The sequence below is a fragment of the Vulpes vulpes genome, chromosome 12, assembly GCF_048418805.1.
Source record: "Vulpes vulpes isolate BD-2025 chromosome 12, VulVul3, whole genome shotgun sequence".
Lineage (NCBI taxonomy): Eukaryota > Metazoa > Chordata > Mammalia > Carnivora > Canidae > Vulpes > Vulpes vulpes.
The window spans coordinates 181,210,902-181,232,633 of NC_132791.1; the positions used below are offsets into that span (position 1 = coordinate 181,210,902).

At 44.4% G+C, this 21,732-nt stretch overlaps 1 protein-coding gene across 4 annotated transcripts in view; it reads right to left on the reverse strand.

The window, feature by feature from the left end:
* WWP2 (WW domain containing E3 ubiquitin protein ligase 2) overlaps nt 1-21,732 on the reverse strand; it is a 143,115-nt gene that overhangs the window by 13,472 nt on the left and 107,911 nt on the right. For all 4 annotated transcript variants that reach the window (XM_072731606.1, XM_072731607.1, XM_072731603.1 and 1 more), the window contains 3 exons: nt 15,702-15,791; nt 7,452-7,626; nt 605-659 (listed from right to left, as the gene is read on the reverse strand). In XM_072731606.1, coding sequence (XP_072587707.1) covers nt 605-659; nt 7,452-7,626; nt 15,702-15,791 — 320 coding nt within the window. The remainder of the gene's footprint in view (nt 1-604; nt 660-7,451; nt 7,627-15,701; nt 15,792-21,732) is intronic.

The following is a 21,732-nucleotide window of genomic DNA, read 5'->3' on the forward strand; positions in this document are numbered from 1 at the left end:
GAACCCAGCATGGTGCTATTAACCAGCCATGATGCGCTTTCACAGTTGCCACCCGGCGCTCAACTCTCTCATCTGCTTCCCTCTGGCCTGTTTCACAGCTGGGTCACAGATAAAAAGGTAGCTTTTCTTTAGTCAAAATTAGGCTGAAGTCCTCCAACATCTCAGCTGCAAAGAAAGGTTTGGTAAGGCGGCTCCTTCCAATCACACAGCCACAGACCTAAAACCAGTGCGCCAGGGAGTAAGCCAGCGCCAAAACGTCTTGGCCAATGACAGGATGGAGGGTTGGGGAGATGGTTCAGAATCAGGACGAAAACCCAACAGTCCCACGGGCTGCTCGGGGGACTCTGTCTGCAGGGTCACGCTCCTTCAGCCATGGCAGGTGAACGCTATGAGGGTGCAGGGGATCTCAGCGCGTTCCCAGCCTTCCAGCCCCGTCGTGGAAGCGCTCAGGCCGGGCATCCCCAGAGAGCACGCGCGAGAGAGGCCCAGGCCACTGCGGGCCAGGATGCAGGCCAGGAGTGAAGACGATGCTCAGGGCGGGGAGAGAGCGCAGCGGAGCCTCAGCCTCAGCCGGTGGCTGAGTCCTCAGGAGTTCGGTACTTACCCCAGCCAGGAGGGAGGGGGCCCAGCGGGTCATGGTCAGTCGAAGCACTTGAAGACTAAACACAAGAAAACACAGCAGAACACAGAAGTTAAAAAAAGCCGCTGGTTAAAAATAAACCGATCGATAAAAATAAAAATGCCAAGGCCTCATTTCCACATTTGAGCACTTTTGTACAGGCTTCAGTGGGGCCTTAGGTGACATCTGCTCCTCTTGAGAGTTTTTCTCAAAAAAGAAAAACTGAACAAGGACCCCCCATGCGGAGGGCCTCGACAGGTTCTGGAGAGGGTGGAGCGAGGGGGAGGAAGCCGGCGAGGAAGGTGGCCCGGGGCTGTGGACGCAGAGCCGGCCCAGGCGGGCGGCAGGCCTGGAGCGGGCGGCCCGCAAGCTCGGCCAGCGCCTCTGCTCGGCTCCTGCTCCCGGCGGCCAGGGCGACTGAAATCACCACCACCTCCAACTTTCTCCAAGAACCACACACGGGAGGGGAAAAAATATCGCAGGCCTTTCCAATGAAATCATTCCCACAAGCCCTGCCCACGCCCAGAGCTTCCTGGCTGGGGGCTGGGCCCTCCTCCCGCCACCTCCTCCTGGGTGCGCTGGGAGAGGGAGCAGCGGCCGGTGTGCAAAACCAGCCCAGACTGAGGGCACATTCATGCCCCAGGCCCCTCACCTCCCCCAGGAATGTTTTGCTTCCCTTCACAAAGCACCTTTCTTCTCCTCCGGCCTGAACCTGAAGTTGCTCAGTGTTCGGTGTGTGCCTGTCTGGGGAGGTGGGGCTGGGGGCGAGGTGGCGAGAGAGCAGGAGAGAGGAGCAAGAAGGGGGGAGCAAGGAGGGGGAGCGGACGCCAGGCCGTCAGGGTCACTGTTTACATTCAACACCCCCAGCCTAATTCTGCCTGAGATCCCTGGGGCAGGGCTGCAGTGGACCGAGAGCGCTCATATCCTGCGGGGAAGGGGGGTGCTGTCAAAAACTCTTCATAGTTAAATAAAACAAGTATTGTTCTGCGCTTGCTTGCTTGGTTTTTTTCTTTTCTTTTCTTTTCTTTGCTGAAGCCTTTTTATTTCACTTAACTAAAACTTAATCGTTGCATGAAGGGATCAAGTTCTCAATGCTGCCCGGCCGGCTCTGTCTGGGGGCGACGCAGCCACCGCACACCGGGCAGGAGGATGAATGGAGCTCAGTCTCGGCTTGAGAAAACATTGGTGGAGCTCAACTGCCAACGGGCCTGGGCCTCCCCCCAGCCTCGCAGCCGGCCCTCCGCCCCGGCTGAAAGGACAGAGGAACTTTCTTTCCAAGGTGGCAGCACAAGCAACTCTTCCAAAGCAAGTCCCAACAAAGATGTTTAAGTCTTGAAACCAGAGGTTCCTTGATGGGACAGGGCCCCCTTTCAGCAAAGGGCCTCCTGCCCAGCGGTGTGGGAAGTTGGGCTGTCGCTTGATACGGGGGCGCCGTTATCGCTATCCTGGAGGACGTGCTCAGACTTGCATCCCGATCCAGGTCTGATGGTTACTGACAGAGATCTAAATGTGACATCTCCCAGAGGTCACTTTGGTGAGAGTGCGGGCGGTGGGGGGGGGGGGGGGGGGGGGCATCTCATAAAACCCAAGTTCCTCCAACTGCCTTAACACAGAAGGGCAGCAGCTCTGCGCGCACTCGGCAACAGAAGGAAAGGCACTAACTTGTGAAATACGCGTGCATTTCAGATAATGAAGCCAAATAGAACTCAGTGGGTAATGAGCTGTAGCAAAAGGGAAGAAGTACAGGAAAGGGCATTTTAAAGAAGTAAAAGAAGGATCCAGAACAAAACTGTTTGCTGCTTCAAGTCTTTTTTTGGAATGAGGGGATAATCCCCAAAGCACCGAGGGGCTCCAATGGGAAGTCAGCTCCCAACTGTTACCAACTGGGTTTCAGGGGACAGACACTCATCTTGTGCGTAATTCTCACGTCAACAGATCAAACAATCTTTACTTACAGCCTCCGTGACGTACATTGAACTAGACACCAAATATATTTATCAGCTATTGAATATTTCCTTTTCCAATGCCACGGCACCTCCAGGCACATGACCTGAAGAACAGCCAATCAGATGCTCCCACTCCGAACTTGCGGGGACCCGCAGGAAAGCAGGAGGTCTCCTGGAAAGGACTCGCTGCTGCAGTGCAGTCCACAGTCCGCTGGAGCCACAGCCGTTCAATGGCAGCACAACAGGGCGATGTCCTGCACAAACTATGCCTTTGCCTTGCCTACTCCCGGTTTTTGCCAGAGCTTGGTTCTCCACCATTTGGTTAATCCTATAAACCACCCCATTCCCATTTGGTAAATTCCTTTTCCGCTTAAGTGTAACCAAGTGGATTTCTATTATTCATCAAAATCAACTAGGACTTGTATACAAAGCACGGGGAGGAGAATAAAAAAATTATCAACTCTTCTCTCTCTTTTTTTTTAATAGGCTCCACACCCAGCGTGGAGCCCAACAGGGGGCTTGAACTCACAACCCTGTGATCAAGACCTGAGCTGAGGTCCAGTTGGATGCTTAACTGATTGAGCCACCCATGGGCCCCAACCTTTTTCTTAATCTTTGCCTTTTTTTTTCCTTTGTTTTTTTTTTCTCTTTGCCTTTTTTAAACTTCATACAGTATTGGCTCTCTGTAGTTATACTGTTGTGTGTGTTTTTTTTTTAATTTCTTTGGCATTGTTCTCTTCTCATCCTATCAGATCCACACCCCTCAAAACCTGTGAAAAGGGGACAGAAGAGGAAGCAAGAGGGAAGGGTGAGTAACCAGGGATTGATCAGCATGAACCACGCATGAGCAGGAGTCAATGAAAGCTGACACTCATTACAATCTTACCACTTGCAGTTAAAGCAAAGCATGTAACTATTCTGGACATTTTTTCCCCTAATGTACATAGTACAGCTTGAAAAATAAGAAAAGGAAGTGGACAGAAAGAAGCCAAAGAGAAGCAAAACATAAGAGCTCCACATCATGGCCTGAAAACCAACACCCCACATCTCCAGTAGGTCAACCAACTGCCACTTCTCTTCTCCCACAAGTGTTGCTTGGAGCACAGCCAGAAAAGCACAGAGAAAGGAGCATGGAGGGATGATGGTCCGAAGAACGATCCTGAGATCTGCAGGTGACTCTAAGTGACAAGACAGTTTCCTTTACGTGTAGGAACAGAAAGTAACACAGTTGAATCATTTTCCTGGTAAATGTCCCTGGGTTGGGACATCTGAGGTGCAGGCCGTGAGCCAGGCAGCTCACGTTGAGTTCAATTCCCTCAGGCACTAAGCACTAAGTTCCAGTAATATTTTAAGATACAAACTCAGAAATAAAGAATGTCTAGCAAATGCAGCCGAGGGCAAGAAAGGCTCTGGGAAGGGCAGAAAGGTTACTGTATAGAAGGCAGGCTCCTTTTTTTAAGGATCCATCCCGTGGGTGCAGAACAAAACCCAGGTGTTTGAGAGTTTAAGCCAAGGGGCTCTCTGCAGAGTAGCAAACGAGTTTCCAGTCTGTTTCTGGATAATGCAACTTGGCATCCACACACTAGGAACCATAGAATGATCTTTTTAAGGGCACTGGCTACCTCCTTTAGTTATTAAGGGAGGACCAAAGCCGGGGTAATGCCACAGAAACAGCAGTAGGTCCAATGCACGCGATGGGGTGGGCAGCCCCGCTGGACCGCAGCAGGATCACACAAGAGAGGGCACAGCGAAACTGCGAGGGCAAAACACAAGTGTGTGCGTGATGGTCTCAAGAAACAAAGGCACACTGGGGCATCAGGAAAGGGAAGCAGATCAGAAATAAGGGAGCAATAAGAGAAAGCGAAAAACGTGTGTGATGAGGCAAATGGCAGGAAGGAACTGTGGGAGACTGCCATGTGGGCCCCCTTGACTTCCATCTTGAACTGCATTTTGTGTTCTCTCTAGAGTAAGTGAAGAAGAACGAGGTCTTGGTTTCAGCCCGGCAGGAGGAGGAGGAGGGGAAGCCGCTGGTACAGTATCAGCTCTTAAGTCTTCCGAGTCAAACCCTGGGCCAAGGCCAAACCCCAAAATAACTGTATGAAAGCAACTCTTCTTACTTGTAACCAGGACATGGCACCGTAGCAAACGAGGGGCAAAGCAAATCCAAGAGAGAGGGAAATCAACAGAGCGACATTGAAAGCCGACCCAAAAAAGATTCCTAACACGTTTTTCAATATGAATCTTGTTTCACAGCGAAAAGGGAACAATCACCTCCATCCAGAACCCTCCTGAACCCCCAGCCAAGCTGAGAAAACCAGTTTAGAGTACTCAAAAAAATATTCTTCCTTCTAAGGGACCCTCCAAGGTGAAGTCCTACCTTGGCATGCCTGGAATGACGCTGCTAAAGTGACAGAGGCGGGCAAAAGAAATGGATATTCCAAAACACCAAGTGGATGTGACCTCAAGAACCTTCCCACTCACACACCAAACATCTCAGTCAACCAACAAACATACTTGGTGCCTTGTAGAGAAAAAAAGATTCCTTTAAGAGATTTTTCTTTTTTTAATTAGAGAAGCTGAGTAAGCAGGGAGAAAAAATCATTGTGAGACTCCTAAAATGTGTCCTTGTCTCTAAGTCAAAGGATAGAGATTCTCAAACCTTCCTAGTTTTACAGCCATGGTCACCCAGGTAAAGTTCTTCAGGGCCTAGCTCTGGAAGGACAATTTCTAAAATGCAGGGAATTATCAGATCCCATCCAATTTTGAAACATGCCAAGCATGTTTGAAAGAGGCTGTAGCATAAGAACATAGGCTGTGCTGCAGTGGGCAGATCCCCCAGGACATGGATTATAGACCGGCGTCACAGCTGACCTAGAGACAAACTAATGTGATAAACATCGTGCTTTCTGTTCATACTAAGGAAACTAAGGTTAACTCGTTATAGGATGAGCATCAGCCCCCACAGACAGGGGAGGAGACAGGCCAGCCCAGGGGAATGGCACTACGCCTCATGGGTTGATGGTGTAGCTCCCTCCTGCTTTGGGTTAGCAGAGGATAAGCTGCAAAGACAAAGCTGATAATGAATGCTGCTTAGTTCAACAGAATTAAAGATTTTCTGAGCCTGTAACTTGGAAAAGTATATAATTTAGAAATGGGTTGTGGGGTGAGAGTTCATTTCAAATAGAAACAATGTTGACTAAAACACAGTGATTAAATGTAGTTCAGCTCAAAAAGTTTCCGGCCTCTAATCCACCACCTTTTGTAGACATTCTCGTGCAAATCCCAAGCTTCATGTTCAAGGTGCCCTGAGAATATGCAGAGTTCCAGTTTGGGAACCCTCTGTCTCTGCAAAAGAAGCTGTGTGGCGGGGTTCCCCCAGCCACCAGGTCACTGGTGGAGGCTCTAATGGAGATGTAAGGTGAGGCTGAGATGGTTCCTGAAGGGACACAGGACAGGAGACCATTAGAAAGTTCATTTGGGACCATCGCACTCTGAATTCTCGAGTAGGATATTTATTTATTTATTCAAATATTGTATTTATTTATTTATTTATTCACTCATTCATTCGAGAGAACATGAGTAGAAAGGAAGGGCAGAGAGAAAGGGACAAGCAGGCTTCCCGCTTAGCAGAGAGCTGAAAGCAGGACTCACTCCCAGGACCTCGGGATCATGACCTGAGCCCAAGGCTGATGCTTAACCTACTGAGCCACCTAGGTACCCTAGAGTAGGAAATTTTTTTTTTAATTTTTATTTATTTATGATAGCCACACAGAGAGAGAGAGAGAGAGAGAGGCAGAGACACAGGCAGAGGGAGAAGCAGGCTCCGTGCACCGGGAGCCCGACGTGGGATTTGATCCCAGGTCTCCAGGATCACGCCCTGGGCCAAAGGCAGGCGCTAAACCGCTGCGCCACCCAGGGATCCCTAGAGTAGCAAATTTAAATACTGTTCTGTAAGTAAGGACCACAGAAGGTTTTGACACAGTGATTAAAATGGCAGTGATAAATGTAGAGCAAAGCCTTTCCTCCTTAAACTCTTCACAATGATTTTTAACAAGCGACAGTGACATTTGAAGACTACTCTGCTAGGAACAGGCAGGCAGTAAGATTGAAGGAGAGAGCAAGGCCAACAGAACAATTCAGAGGCTGCCCTAACTGTTCTGTTGGGAGGGAGGGAGGGAGGAAAATCAGGAATCAGATGGAAGGAAGTTGAACTAGACCAAGGGTCAATAAACTTTTTCCATAAAGGGCCAGACAGTAAATATTTTCAGCTTTATAGGCTATATGGTCTCTGTTTTAACTACTCAACTCTGTTGTTACAGTGTAAAAACAGCCAGAGTCAATCCCTAAACTGATGGGAGTGCTCTGTGCCAATTAAACTTTATTTACAAAACAAAGTGTGGGCCAGTTTGGCCCATGGACTATAGTTTGCCAAGCCCTGATCCAGATCAATTTTAAAGGCCCCTCCACCATTGAGAATCTGTCAAATAAGAAAGATCTAAAGAAAAACAGTAGCAACAATGAAAATAAAAGGATATAGGTGACTGTTTTGTTGTGAAAAGTTGAGGTATGGGAGATGTCACTGCTGACCTTCAGGTTTCAAATTAGAATAAATGGGCTTAGAAGGAGAGACCAGAAGTGAAATCCAGTCTTGGAAGAAAGACGATAACTTCAATTTCAGATGTGTTGAGTCCATAAACACAGAGAGGCTAGACACTGAGTTACTAAATTAGAAATAATGAAATTTAAGGAATGTCACTGTGATGTGTAAAATCTCCAGAGCACTGAAGTTTCTAGACACTGTTTCCCCTGCTCACCCAACAGGTCAACAGATAACGTGGGAGGTGGCACATTCTCCAGTGCCGGGAGGCGAGCCCCTGCCCTCTCACCTGGTAGAGGAATCTTTGGCTGAAGTGCTGCATGGCGCCCTGGAGCTGATTGCGCTGTGACTGCCACTGCTCGTAATTCCGCACGTACTCGGCTGTGGGGCGCTGCCAGGTGGTGGTCCGAGTGTTGTGATCCACATAGTAAAACCTGCCTCGGGGGTCTGTGCGTTTTTCCCAGCTGGAAACATTAAGCTCAGAATGAATATAGTGATCACCCAGTCCCACGCTCCAAATCCAGAGAAATCTCAAGGTGGCGGGCAAGGAGGAACAGAGGGAGGGTTAAGTGTGGTGTCTGGCACAGGAGCTTGGCTGTGCCAGGGAAGCGCAGCCAGGCAAGTCCCAACCACGGAGGCTTCTGGGGCTAATGCAATTATAGCAGTCATTTGTGGCTGCCTCTGCAGCAACCAATCCCTCCTCACCATTAGCTCCTGATTTCCATCTAGGAGATCCACGTTGTTCTGGGGAAGCTGACTCTATGCTCAAGTGCACAGGTGAATGCTGACTGGATCAGGAGTGGGCACGTGACCTATGTTGAGCTTAATCAGGGCAAATCTCATGACTTTTGCTAGGAATTCTAGGAGAAATAGTCTTTCCTCTTTGCCAGATATGGCTGAGAAAGCATGTTGTCCTAGGAGACACTGGCTGCCATCTTGAACTCAAATATAATAGGAAGTTGACCCAACAGATGGCAGAATAGAAAAACAAAAAACAGCCAGCTGCTTGGTGATATTGATGAGTCACCAAATCAGGCTTCACTTGAAACCAGGATCTACATCTAGACTTTTCAGTTATATTAGCCAGTGAATTCTCTTCACTATTAAAGCCAATTTGGATCCTAGTTTGTGTTACCTGCAACAGAAATCATCCTGATATAAAGCACCAGTGAAAATATGTTGCATGATCATGAAGAGAAGAGTTGGATTCTCAGCAGTATTCTCCGCACATTAGTTTTTAGGAGAAAGCAACCTTTCCAAAGTACTAAACTACCTAAAATACCCATGGGCAAGGCAAGGCTAGAACAGATGGTGAAAATCTTCATCTGTGCTTGGTAGGTATAACTTGATTTGCACCCACCGAGGGAAAAAGTGATCAAAAGAAAGTTAAGAGAGGGAACTCTGTGGAATGATGGAAATGCTTTAACATTTTGATGGAGTGCAGGTGACAGGAATGTATGCATTTGTCAAAACTCAGCAAACTATATACCTGAGATCTGTGTATTTTATTGTATGTAAATCATACTTCCAATTTTAAAAAGTGAATTTGCTTCTAATCAAGCCTCCACATCTAACTACAAGTTTACAGAAAAGACAAGGGATAGAGGAGCATGTTACCCAACACCTCAAGGTCACATCGGTCATGTCCAGAATATAAGAAATTCTACAGAACAAATGCCAGTGATCTTCAAGAAGTAAATGGCCAGAAAAAGAATAAGAAAGGTAAGAGACTTACAGAGTAAGAGAGACTTATGAGACATATCAGCCAAAAGCAATGTGAAGATCTTGAGTTTGAGTCTGACTCAAATAAATCAACTGTGAAAACATTTTTAAGACAATCTGGAAAATGGAACACAGATTAGGTATGACATGAAGTAAGGAAATACGGTTAATTTTGTTGGGTGGATAATGGTATTTTAGTTTAGTTTTTCTTTTTCTAAAGTAATCTCCATGCCCAACGTGGGGCTCAAACTCATGACCCTGAGATTAAGAGTTGCACGCTCTACCAACTAAGCCAGTGAAGCACCCCTAGTTTTGTTTTGTTTAAACCCTTATCTGTTAGGGATGTATTTATGGTTCAAAGGATATGACATTTGGGATTTGCTTTAAAATTCATCAGTCCCCTCCCCTGAAAAGTAGGAGGTCGGATAAAACAAAATATTATTAACTGTGAGAAACCAAGTGGTGGGTTATAAGGGATTCATTGCACTACTATCTCAGATTTGATGTACTGATTTTTCCCTTACACATTTAGAAAAGGGAGAAGGACAAAAGGGGCTTTAAAAAGATAAGAGATACCACTGAAGAAAACAACAATAAGCCAATACGAAGAAGGGAACCAATATGGATTATATTACATGTGTTGGAAAGTCTTTGTTTCCTAACTACCTTCTCATTTCATCTTCTCTGAATTCTTATCTTCTTCACATGACTATTGTACTTGGTACCTTCCTCAGTTTTCAGGGTTAGCTTCCCAACTGACTCTTTTTGGCCACCTCTTCAATGTTCTTTTACCCCAAAACCTCTATAAAAATGGCTTCTCTTCAAGGAGCTCCCAGTCCCGATGGCCAGTGCCAGCACTGCGTCTGGATTCCGCCTGCTAGACTGCTTTGCCTTCATGACCTACTGTCACTTTGGACTCAACTGAATGCCACAGCTCTCTCCCCAACCTGAGTCTTCCCTCCTCTAACTGCTGCTCAGGTTGAAGCTACCCCATCATTCCTGACTCTTCCCTTCCTGCTGAAGTGAGTAAACCATTCAGCCTGAAGCCTTCTTCTGTTGCTGCCACCCGCCCTTGACTTTCCATTTTGGTGTCCAACTATCCCTGAACTAATCTCCCCACTCTGAGCCAGCCTATAAACTGCCATCAGGAAAATCATACCAGACTGCCCACCTTGTGTGTGATGCTCCTACTCAAAAACTTCACCTGACTCCCCACCACCCTTGAGTCAAAACTTCAAATTAGTATTCAAGGCTCACAACAAACTGGAACTTTCCTACCTTTCTCATAAATCCTCTCAACTAGCGATTTTTTCTTTTTCTTTTTTTTATCAAAGGAATCATGCATCTATAGTTTTAAAATGTAAACAGTACTACAGGAGGTACAATTTAAAAATATAGCATCTCAAAAAAAAAAAAGAAAAATGAAAAAAAAGTAAAAATACAGCATCTCCTTCCCTGCCTCTCCCCATTGCTGATTTGAGCTCCTCAGAAGCAACAACTTTCAATTCCCAACTGCTTCCTCTATTTACTGCCATGTTTCTAAATAACACGCTTCTTCTATTATTTCTTGATTTCTGTCATGTTAGATGTTACTCGTGAACCTTCCATGATAAGAGCTGAGCACTTACTGCATTCTACCTTACAACATACAGTGCCCTCTCCTCCCAATTTAGAAAATCATCACTAAATCGATATTCAGAGTTTGTATGATGACTTTGTAGGATACTAGAGATACATTTCCTTAGTTGTACAACTTGTTCCTTTTTTCTGATGAGAAAGAACTATGCATTTCATTCTGCTTGTTTTTCAAGAACCTATCAGTACAGGACACCCAGATTCTGGCAGCACTGGTGGCCTCTTGGGGTCAGTTATATGTGTCTTAGCCACATTTCAGACACATTTGGTCCTATATAGACACCCATCCTCAGGCCAGCTCTACATGACTGCCCTGAGTCATCTTCCCTCACCTTCATCTTGACAACATCTTTAGCCCCCGAATGGAGTCCCCTATGTACTGCATCTCATGACTTCTTTCTTGGCTTCCTCTCGTCTGGTGGAACAAATCATCTAGTAGCTTCTGAGAAAGAATGCACCGAAGTTCGGGATATCTGGGTGACTCAGTGGTTGAGCATCTGCCTTCGGCTCAGGGTGTGATCCTGGGGTCCCAGATCACCGAAGTTCATTTTTTGAAATGCTTGAGATGTCTTTATTTCAACCCTCACAGTGAGTTGATTTCTATTTTTTTAAAAGATTTTACTTATTTATTCGTAAGAGACAGAGAGAGAGGGAAGCAGAGACAGGCAGAGGGAGAAGCAGGCTCCCCCGGGGAGCCTATTATGGGACTAGATCCCAGGACACTCAACCACTGAGCCACCCAGGTGCCCCTAAGAGCTAATTTCTAGACAGGAAATAATTTTCTATCAGAATGTAACAGCCAGGTCCACAGTTGGCTGTTGAGATGAAAGACGGCATTCTCGATTCCTAATCCTTGATATGTACCTTCTGGGGGGCTTCTGAGATATTCTCTTGCCATCCCAAAATTTCATTTGTATGTGCCTTGGGGTCAGTCTTTTCCCATTCTCTGGGTTGGGCATGTGGTAGGCTCCTTGAATTTGAAATACTTTACTTCTCAATTCTAGCAAACTCCTCTTATTCTTTCTTTGATAATTTCCTAGCCTCTATTTCTCTGTTCTTTCTTACTAGAACTCTTCAGAGGCTGAATCTCCTAGACTCACCCTCTAATTTTCTGATCTCCAACATTATCTTTCAATCTTGTAATTTTTATTTCTGCTGTTATATATAGTTGATCCTTGAACAGCAAATGTTTGAACTGCCGGGGTCCACTCACATGTGGGTTCTTTTCAGTAAATACACTACAGTACTGTAAATGTATTTTTTCTTCCTTATGATTGTCTTAATAACACTTTCTTTTCTCTAGCTTACTTTATTGTAGGAATATAGTATATATAATACATATAACATATAAAATATCTATTAATCAACTGTAACGCTTCTGGTCAACAGTAAGCTATTTAGTAGTTAGGTTTTGGGGGAGCCAAAGTTATATCCATATTTTCAACTGTGCAGGGGGTCAGCACTCTTTTTTTTTTTTTTAAGATTTTATTAATTTATTCATGAGAGACACACACAGAGAGAGAGAGAGAGAGAGAGAGAGAGAGAGGCAGAGACACAGGCAGAGGGAGAAGCAGGCTCCATGCAAGGAGCCCAACATGGGACTCGATCCCAAGACTCCAGGATCATGCCCCAGGCCAAAGGCAGGTGCCAAACCGCTGAGCTACCCAGGGATCCCCAGCACTCTTAATACCTAGGTTGTTCAATGGTCAAACTATATATTAATTTCTAAAAGGTCTTCTTATTCCCTGCATAATCCGTCTTACGGTCTCCTTTCTTGCACAGATGCCATATTTCCTACCAAATTTTTGAGGATATGAATTATAATTTGGTTTTATCCTCCACATTATTTTCACCAAGTCCCCTATCCTCTTGTCTGCTGGTCCCAGACTATTCTTTCACATTTAAAAGTAGGTCATTAAAATGCTGAATGGACGCTCTGGGTATCCAGGCTGGGCAGGCTGACCAGTGGCTTCACTCCACTGTTTCACTAGAAGACTCCCAAATAATCACAATCTGTAGTTCTCTTCCCTTAGACTGGTCATTTTATTCAGCATAAAAACCTTCCCATCTTTAATTTGGGGACAGCATCCTCACTTAATCCCTTTTTTACTGAGTTCATCCCTGCCCTCGGCTACAGCTGTATCCTCTAGGCTGGCTGCAGGTGTGTATGTGTGTGAGAGAGGTGTACATGTGTGTATGCATGCATGCGGCAGTGGGACGGAAGTAATGGGTGACAACCTGAGAATGTAACTGCTCCCTGCACAGATTTGTAACTTAACTTCAGGTCTTTAGACTCATTACACACACATACACATATGCACACATACACACACACACACACACACACACACCGCACCCCAGTGTCTGATTGCTGAGGCTTTCCAGCGTTCCGTGGCTAGCCCTGGCTTCCTGGGGGATACCCACACTGTAAGTTTGGGTTTCAGCTTTCTCAGCTCTGCCATTTATCTATCAGCAATTTAACTTTTATTACCATCTTCCATATGCTACTTCTCCTCTTGCATTCCTTTATCATTATACTTTTTCATACTTCTATTGCCATTTTAAGGGGGTGTTTCAGGAAGGAAGGGAAATAAATAGATGTTCAATCCACATGTTTAACTGCAAGTCCTCTGCACTGGTGAATTCCAAACTTCTAAGCAGCATAACCCTACCTTTAATTCCAGGTGCAATATTACAAAGATTCGCAATCTATAAAAACAGAACAATGGTTGGAGGCCCAGTTGGCCCTTTTAATCTCTCCAGTTCGAGGAGACGTGTCCACCAAACCCAGGTGCCTTGCTATACACACTGAGCATCTTTATTTGACATAACCCTTCCACTCCAGCAAAACTGCTCCATGAATCATTCCCTACAGACATCTTTTACATTCACACTGTTCCCCAAACCTGGATCAACTTCCTCTTGTCATTCAAGTCCACCTCGAGCCTCCTTCTGCGAGACCTCCCCTGCACCATGCTCTATGGAGATCCCTCTCCATGCTCACTTCTAGTCTGAGTACCACATGTGAGCAAATTTGGCTTTGGCTCAATCTCACTCCTGGGTGGCTAGGTCTGCTGAGATAATGGCTCCATCTGTGGTTTCAAGTGTGCAGTCTGCACAGTAATACTCCCGTGGGGTGAATTTCTCCCATTAGTTAGCAGTGAGAGCTGGAGCACTCTGTTCTCTCTGGGCTCCCTGTAAGAGTGCAGAAGTACCTGCCAGGGACTCAGAGGTCTGTGACTAAAACTTAGGAAGAACTAATAGGCTATGTGAGCTGAACCATCTCCCAATAAAACATTAAAACTGTCCTGAAAATAAGAAAGCTAGATATAGTGTCCCACCTCAACACTTAAAGAATCAATCCTTGGCCATCCTTAGAAGATATCATTAAATATCTTCATTTAGAGTCTATCCAAATGTTGATGAGATCAAGGCCCAGACAACTTATAGACCAGAGAGAGTAAGAGGTAACCACCAGGACACTTCTAGAGTTAACACTGCTTTTAAATATACATGCTGTCAGCACACAAAGTACAAGTTTAAAACTCATCCTGTTAAAAATCAGTAATTAATTTGCAAGATGCTGGAGAAATTTGAATGCTGACTTGGTATTCAATGATAGCAAGGAAATACTGTTAACAATATAGTGGTTTTGTTTTTAATAAGAGAACATTTTTTAGAAATATATACCAAAATACGGATAAAATTATATGATGTCTGGGGTTTGCCTCAGAATGATCTAAGAAAGGGGGAGAGGCCCGGGTGAGGATTACAGATTAGGAGTTGACAAAATTTTTTCTATAAAGGGCTAGAAAGTAAATGTTTTCGACTTGGCAGGCTATACGATCTATGTGGCAATTACTCAACTCTGCCATTGGGCATGAAAACCACCACAGACAATAAGTAAACAAATGAGTGTGTCTGTGTTACAATAAAACTTTATTGACAACAGGTAGAAGCTGGATTTTGTCTACAGCCTCCTAGTGTGCCAGCCCCTGGTATAGATGAACTAAGACCAGCCATGAGTTGAGTAATTACTGAAGCCAAGGGCTGAGTATGTGGGGATTCTCTCTACTTAGTGGGTATTTGAAACTATTTATATTAATATGACAATTTCCATAATTTCCAGAGTAAAACGTCTGATTTTTTTTCAAAGAAGTCAATATTTTACTTTGGTTAAATGTGTAAGTAAATATTCTGGACTTAAAGTAGAAAACAGAATGAGGACTAATGATGACAGATTATAGTTTCATTTCCAGAAGGGTAAGGGAAAAAAAGGAAAACAAGCATTCTACTGGAAAACTGAAACTAAAAACAGACCAACCATGGAAATTTGTAGGACCAGCAGGTGAGGTGGTGTTTGCCTGGCACATACCTGACCACTAAATCAGAGTACAAGGGTTTTTCCTGATATTCCCCACCTCTGACATCCTCTCCCTCTATGGTGAGGAGGTGTTCATATTTTCAGCAGGAGCCCTTCATAACTGCTTTACTAGGAGGTGATTCTCTCCTGAGAGCAGAATACATTCTCTTTTGAAAGCTCTCAGGACCAAAAGGCACATGTGGAAAGAACTTTCTGTCCCTGGCAAGCAGAACCAAACCCCTTCTCCTTGAACTTGGACAGTCTTCTCTCTTGGAAGCCTCATTCATCCTCTGGTTTTAGAGAACTTAGCTGCGTTCTCACAAAGCCCAGCTGAACGAGAAGCACCCCTCAGGGGCCGATTTGGCGTAAGCTTCTTGTGAAACACATCGACACTCTTTCTATCCTGGCTTCCCCATGCCCTTTTTTCCCCAGAGATGCTCTAAAAATCCTAAGATCTCCTAAGAAATGAGAGAAGAATTAAGTGAATAGGAAAAGTAGTCAAGTGACCACGGATAAATGTCGCTATGCTTTGCTAGCTCTGCAGAAAGAGACTGAGAACTTGGCCCTGATAGGGTACCCCTGTAGGTGAAATAACTGAGGCCATCAAGATACCAATGGCCCAGGAAGCAGGAAAAAAAAAAAAGAGAGAGAGAGAAGAAAGAATGTAGAAGAAGACAATGGAAAGGGAAAAAAGATAGAGAAAGGATCAGAGAGTAGGGAAAACTAAAAAAATGGCTATGGCAATGAATGGTAGAGAACCCAGTGGGTGACTCTTGGTGCCAATTCTAGAGTCTCAGGGCTTGCCAGCTCAGGCCTTACCCCGGAGGAAGAGGCCGCTCCCAGGTGGTGGTCTTGGTATTATGGTCAACATAATAGACACGCCCATTAGGCAGCTCTCGCTGTTCCCATCTGAAAAATAAAGTCAAGAGAAGCATGAAATACATAGTTGAAAGGCATAACCCCTTGTATGAGAAGGAATCTTCACTACTGATGTGGCAACTCTGAGAGGACAAAGAGGACCTGTGAGATCAACCCAGTGGTCAAACCAGCTCCATGCTAGCTCTGATGGTGGCACCCAGTAGTACTTCTTGAGAACCAAAGCTCCTCTTTATCAAGTCACTGTACTATAATATGCCATAGATCACTCCAGCTTCTCCTAAATGCCCCATATGAATCTACATTCTACAGATTTTTCTAAGTCACTGTTTCATGGCCATTTCAGGATCAAAGATCCCTTTAGGAATGTGATGAAAACCAAGGACGCTTGTCTTCCACAGTGCACTTACCAACAAAAATTTGTATGTGATTTCTGGGCTTCACAGACCCTCCAACCTTTGTCACAAATTCGAAGACTATCCCTATTCCCCTAGCATCATATATATTCATGATCACATTTCTTTTCAAAATACAAGATTCATTTACAGAGGATCTTTAACAGAGATCTGGGTGAATCAAGAAACACAGCATGGTGTTATTTATTGACTGCTCTCCTCATGTTATTCATTGACTTCTCATGAGTCTGTGTGTAAGTTAATATGAGACAGGGGTGCCAACAGTGGCAACGAGTGGATTATTTCCAAAGAAATAATCTCCAAGCAAAATCACTACAAAATACAACTAAGGACCACCCACCCCAACCCCACCATGACTCCCATCCTCAACTCGGTCTGACAATAACTTCACTTACCCAGAATATAGTAATCCATATATAAAGGATGCACATTTTTAGATTTATAAAACGATCACCACTTTATAAAGGATGTTAATGATCCCATTAGCCTTTATGTTTTACATTGATTTCATTCACTTCTACTTGTGGGTACTGCCTAGGGGAAGGTGAACTTTTCCAGGAAGTTAGTACAGTCAGTTCTGCTGAAATGCTTGTTTTGAAAACATAAATCTATCCCAACGTGATTGATACATGAGGGAACAATGTGAGCATAATGTGAATTTTGTGTTTGCTTATGTAGGACTTTTCCTTTTAGAAACACTAAACGCACACAGATGACTTCCCCCAGCTGAACCCAGTCACGGAGGAATACACCATATGCATCCACCAGCTGTCTCAGTTTACTACACGTTGTACACCACACTCATCCACATCTGGCGTTATAACTCCCATCTGATTTCAGGTAGCCCTTCTTGCACCACTTTGCGACAACATTCACAAGCTCAAACTCTTTGGACACCCGCTTCCACAAGCACACTTCAGGTCTTTTCATGGGAACACACACTATACTGTAGCCTTATGTATCTCAATCACTCAATGTGTGTAAAGCTGTGCTACCATCATTATTAGGTTCTTATTTTTCGTATCACTGACACTTTTATTTTTAAGATTTTATTTATTTATTTGAGACATAATGAGAGAGATCACAGAGGAAGAGGGAGAAGCAGACTCTGCTGATGCGGGGTTCAATCCCAGGACCCTAAGATCATGACCTAAGCTGATGGCAGACACTTAACCAACTGAGCCACCCAGGTGCCCCTGGCACTGACACATTTTGAAGTGTTATACTCCTAACCCATTTTTTCCTGTAAGCCCTGTGGTTTTTATTGCATATTTTTTTTGCACATGTGGTGATTTTTAATAACACATATGTAATAGCAGAGCTGACTATATACCAAAATGGATGTCTTATTTAATAAGACATTTATAAATGCCCATGTGTAAATGGACATTAGCTTTATTCAATACTGTTTCTTATTTAAACCAAAATGTCTGATCAGCAGCCTACGTGCTCAATACCTCAGAGGCTAGTTCAGATACTGATATACATGAGGCTTGTAACACAAAGGAAGGGGGGGAGGTACCATCACCCTCTCAGCATCTGCAATGAGCTACAAGCTCATGTTTTACCCAAGCAGTCCTTGCCTTCATCCTTTAAGGTCGGAAATGCCACCACCATAGAAAAAACTGAGGGTCAGAGAAGCTAAGTAATTTTTATGTGTCATTCCAGCTCAGCTCTGACTCCCAAGCCATTGAGTTGTACCACAACATGCTGAAAGGAAGAAATAAGGAAAAGGAAAGTCAAGTGGAATTTATAGGAAACCTACTATCCCAAAAACAAGGTGCCAGGTGCCTTCCCGATCCCCATCTCAAAGCAAACAGCTTTCCCCAGCACTGGAGTCCAGGTATGGTGCTCTGTAGAATCAAGACAACTGCAGAGTAATTACAATGGGTCCACTGTATTCATGTCTAGGCTCCATTCTAATTACAGCCCTAGCCCTCTGCTCAGACGTGATCTACCAGGAGAGGCTCACAGCTTGCACCACTGGGAGGGTTAGCCCTGGGAACAGTGAGGTCCAGTGGGTCCACAGTCCCACCTCAAAAGGGATTAGCCTCAGGCTTGAGGACCAGAGTGCTACCTACACTGCCAACATGTGCTCGAGAACATCTCCTCTCCTGGGTAGTCTTGCTCAAGGTTCTGGTTAAAGTGGATACGGGTGACTTGACCCAGGTGCCCTGACTCCTCTTGATGCAAAAAGATCCGTACACTTCACTATTTAATCAAAAGGGAAGAATAAGGGATCCCTGGGTGGCGCAGAGGTTTAGCGCCTGCCTTTGGCCCAGGGTGCGATCCTGGAGACCCGGAATCGAGTCCCACGTCGGGCTCCCGGTGCATGGAGCCTGCTTCTCCCTCTGCCTGTGTCTCTGCTTCTCTCTCTCTCTCTCTATCATAAATAAATTTAAAAAAAAAAAACTTTAAAAAAAAAAAAAGGGAAGAATAATCTGCCAAAGGGGGCCAGATGAAAATGCACACTGGGTAAAAAGCTAAAGCTCTTCTCCCTCTAGATGCCCTTCTAATTAAAGACAAAAGAGAAACAAGTATTACCAGCTCGAGAGGCTGGTGCCATATCTACAGAGAACCTTTCTCCTGAGGACCTCTCAGCAAACAAAGCCAGGCTAACATGCTGTGGCTTCACACCAGATCCCCAAGCTCCTCCTGTCTGCTTGGTATTAGAGCAGCAAATCTGATACCCTCTTTAGTCATCTGAATTTGGAAATGAGATGGTCTTGAGAAAAAGATACGTGGCTTACGTGTTAGGTACTGAAATACGGAAGCCACTCAAGAAAATGGCAGCAAACCACTCTTTTCATAACATTTGCTCCCAGGAAGGCTTACGTAGCTGAGAACCTCTCAGTGTTCCCTGAGAAGTCAGCTAGGCTCCTTTTCTTCCTTGGCAGTTTCTGGCACAGCAGCACCAACAAACACGAGTCTGCTCATTTTGTAGTCACTATTTGGAAACCCGTCCATAACATGTGGGTGAGGCTGCACCTTTTAAAAAGACAAAATATTTGTTGCAGTGATTGCAGATAAAATGTGCCAAAAACACATTTTTCTTTATTCCAAAAATTCTTTTGTTACAACTTTCATCTTCTAAGTAGTCTCTACTTTTATAATTCATTTCAGGTGAAGAGAAAAGCTTGGTTTTGTTGCACTTTGGCTCATATTTAATTTGAAGATGGGATAACACTTAAAATTCCATGAGGTCAATGCCTTTAATTGACACAGTGGTATTCCCACACGCTGGCAGAAAGGAAATCGGCGTGAAGTCCTCTTCGCTTACATTCAAGAGTTACAGCAGCTCTTTCCAAGCCCGGATAAGATCTGTCCATCCCATCTTTGATCCCAGCTGATCCTAGAAATGAAAGTCTCCCTTTCAGGAGCTGTTATTGTCCAGCAAATCTCCATGTCCTTCTGTGAACCCTCTCAATTGGCTTAACTGGAAAAAGAGTTACCAGAGGAACGAGACCTTTCTTGCATTACCTTTTTTGATATCTACATTTTTCCTTTTAAAATTGGACTCCTGCTCAGATGAAATGTCCATGTAGGTCCTCCCTGATCCATGACCTGGCCTAACTGCTTTTCTTAGGGAACTCTCGACTCCTCCCTTACCTGCACGGCTCCTCAGAATTCACACAAACCTCTTCCCTTCATTCACTGTAGCACAGTCGGTCAATTCTAGCAACAATCAAAAGAGCCTCCCGATTCTCCTGTCTCCTCAGTAGCAGCTGACCCACATAGATGAAGCCTTCCGACTGTCTTGGTTCGGTCTCCTCATGCCAAGAAAGTGATACTGGTAGCGACCTTTCATCAGCACATCCCTGTCAGGGGTTAGGTTTCTGTCCCTTATAAGCACCTTCTTCACACTGAGATAAAAAAGCTTTTCAATCGCACTACCCATGGGTCTCAATACTGCATCCTGGTCACATGGTCATATCCTCTCCCACTGAATAGCTTTCTTTGATGCTCTCAGAAACAGTGTTCAAAGCATCAGGCTTGATTCAGGTCCCTTCCCAACACATTGCTCCTTGGCCTTCAACGAGTAACATTCAGTTCGACCGTGGACTACACAGGGTCTTTGTATTCCAAGGCACTTAAAAAGAAGTCTCCAATTTCAATTAATCGTAGGTCCTCTTTTTTTTTTTTTTTTAACTTAAATTACCTTCGCTCCTATGCCTTTTATTCAGTTCTCTATCTTCCATGCCCCTGCCCTAACCACCCACCCCCACTCCCCACCACCCCCATCTCCGCCATCACCATCATTAAAAGGGTAAAAATCCCATTGTAAGGATGACACCCAATCATTTCTCTCCTTTATAAACTGAAAGGAAATTGTCTGGTTCCCTAAGCTACATTTCTTGTGAAAGGTTTCCTAAAAGGTCTTCGGGAAATTCTCCATTACTCTGCCACTCAATCAACCCTGAGCAACATACCCCCTGGCCAGATTTCCCTATGTTTGGCCAGAATCACACTTTCACCAAGAGTAGGATTAAGTTGGGAAGGGCTGAAAGCCAGGCAAGGAGTTCAGGTTAGTATCAGAGATGCTCTCTTTAAAAGGCCCTTATGGATTTACCTATTTAACATCCTCAAAAATTCAATCTTAGTGAGGGCATTATTAACTTTCATTATTTACTAATTTGTGCACTTTTACTAATACAGGCACTAGGCCTTGGTAAAGTTGACTCTTATTCAAAATACACTGTTAGAAAACAAAGGCCAGAACCCTCGCACACCCTGAAGGAAAGATGCCTTGTTGACTATTTAAGACAAAAAATAAACTTCAGAAAAAGACACTAAAAGTATTCAAGTATTCTTAAAGCTGCATATGTGGAAGTTCAACTCCCCACGGGCAAAAACCCTATGGAATTCAGTTTCTTACTGTATGCTCTTCTAATAAGTGACTGAACCAAATCCTACTCCCCAAGCTTCGGCCACTTCCTGGATGAACCATATAATTTATTTACTCTGTTAGGGACATTTTTACATTTTAACGAGCCAGAAATCTAGGTGCAGTGGAAAAAAAATCTCCTGCTCAATGTTTTCATGGCTTTAGTAGATCCTTTGTAAACCTGGTCGGAAATGTGCTAAACTCAGTCTTCCTCCAAGAAACTTTCTTGAGATACTGAGCTTTCCTTTCAATCTAATCACACTAACCCCTTCTTAAAAACTATCAACAACCAGTGCTTTATGCCCTTTAAGCAGAGAATGGCACTGTGTAGCAGGAGTCAAGGCTCATGCATTAAGTCTATTTTTCTTCTTCTTTAACCATCCAATTTCTTTGCATTGGAAAAGTCTCCAAAGCTCCTCTGTGAAAGATGGCAATATAAAAATGTATGTTTTCATGGAGAGGCAAGACAATTCCTCAAGATGGTGTACATTTAAAAAAAAAAAAAAGGAAGAAAGAAAAAAGAGAAGAGTTTAACATTTCTGCTGATAACAGATTTTGCAGATAAATTTGGCAATGCAGAGAAGTAGTCACTTTTTAAAAAATAGCTGGTGGGAGCAAAAATGCGAATGCCCCTTCAAAAGGGCAATTTGGCAACTTGGTCAAAACCTTTCCT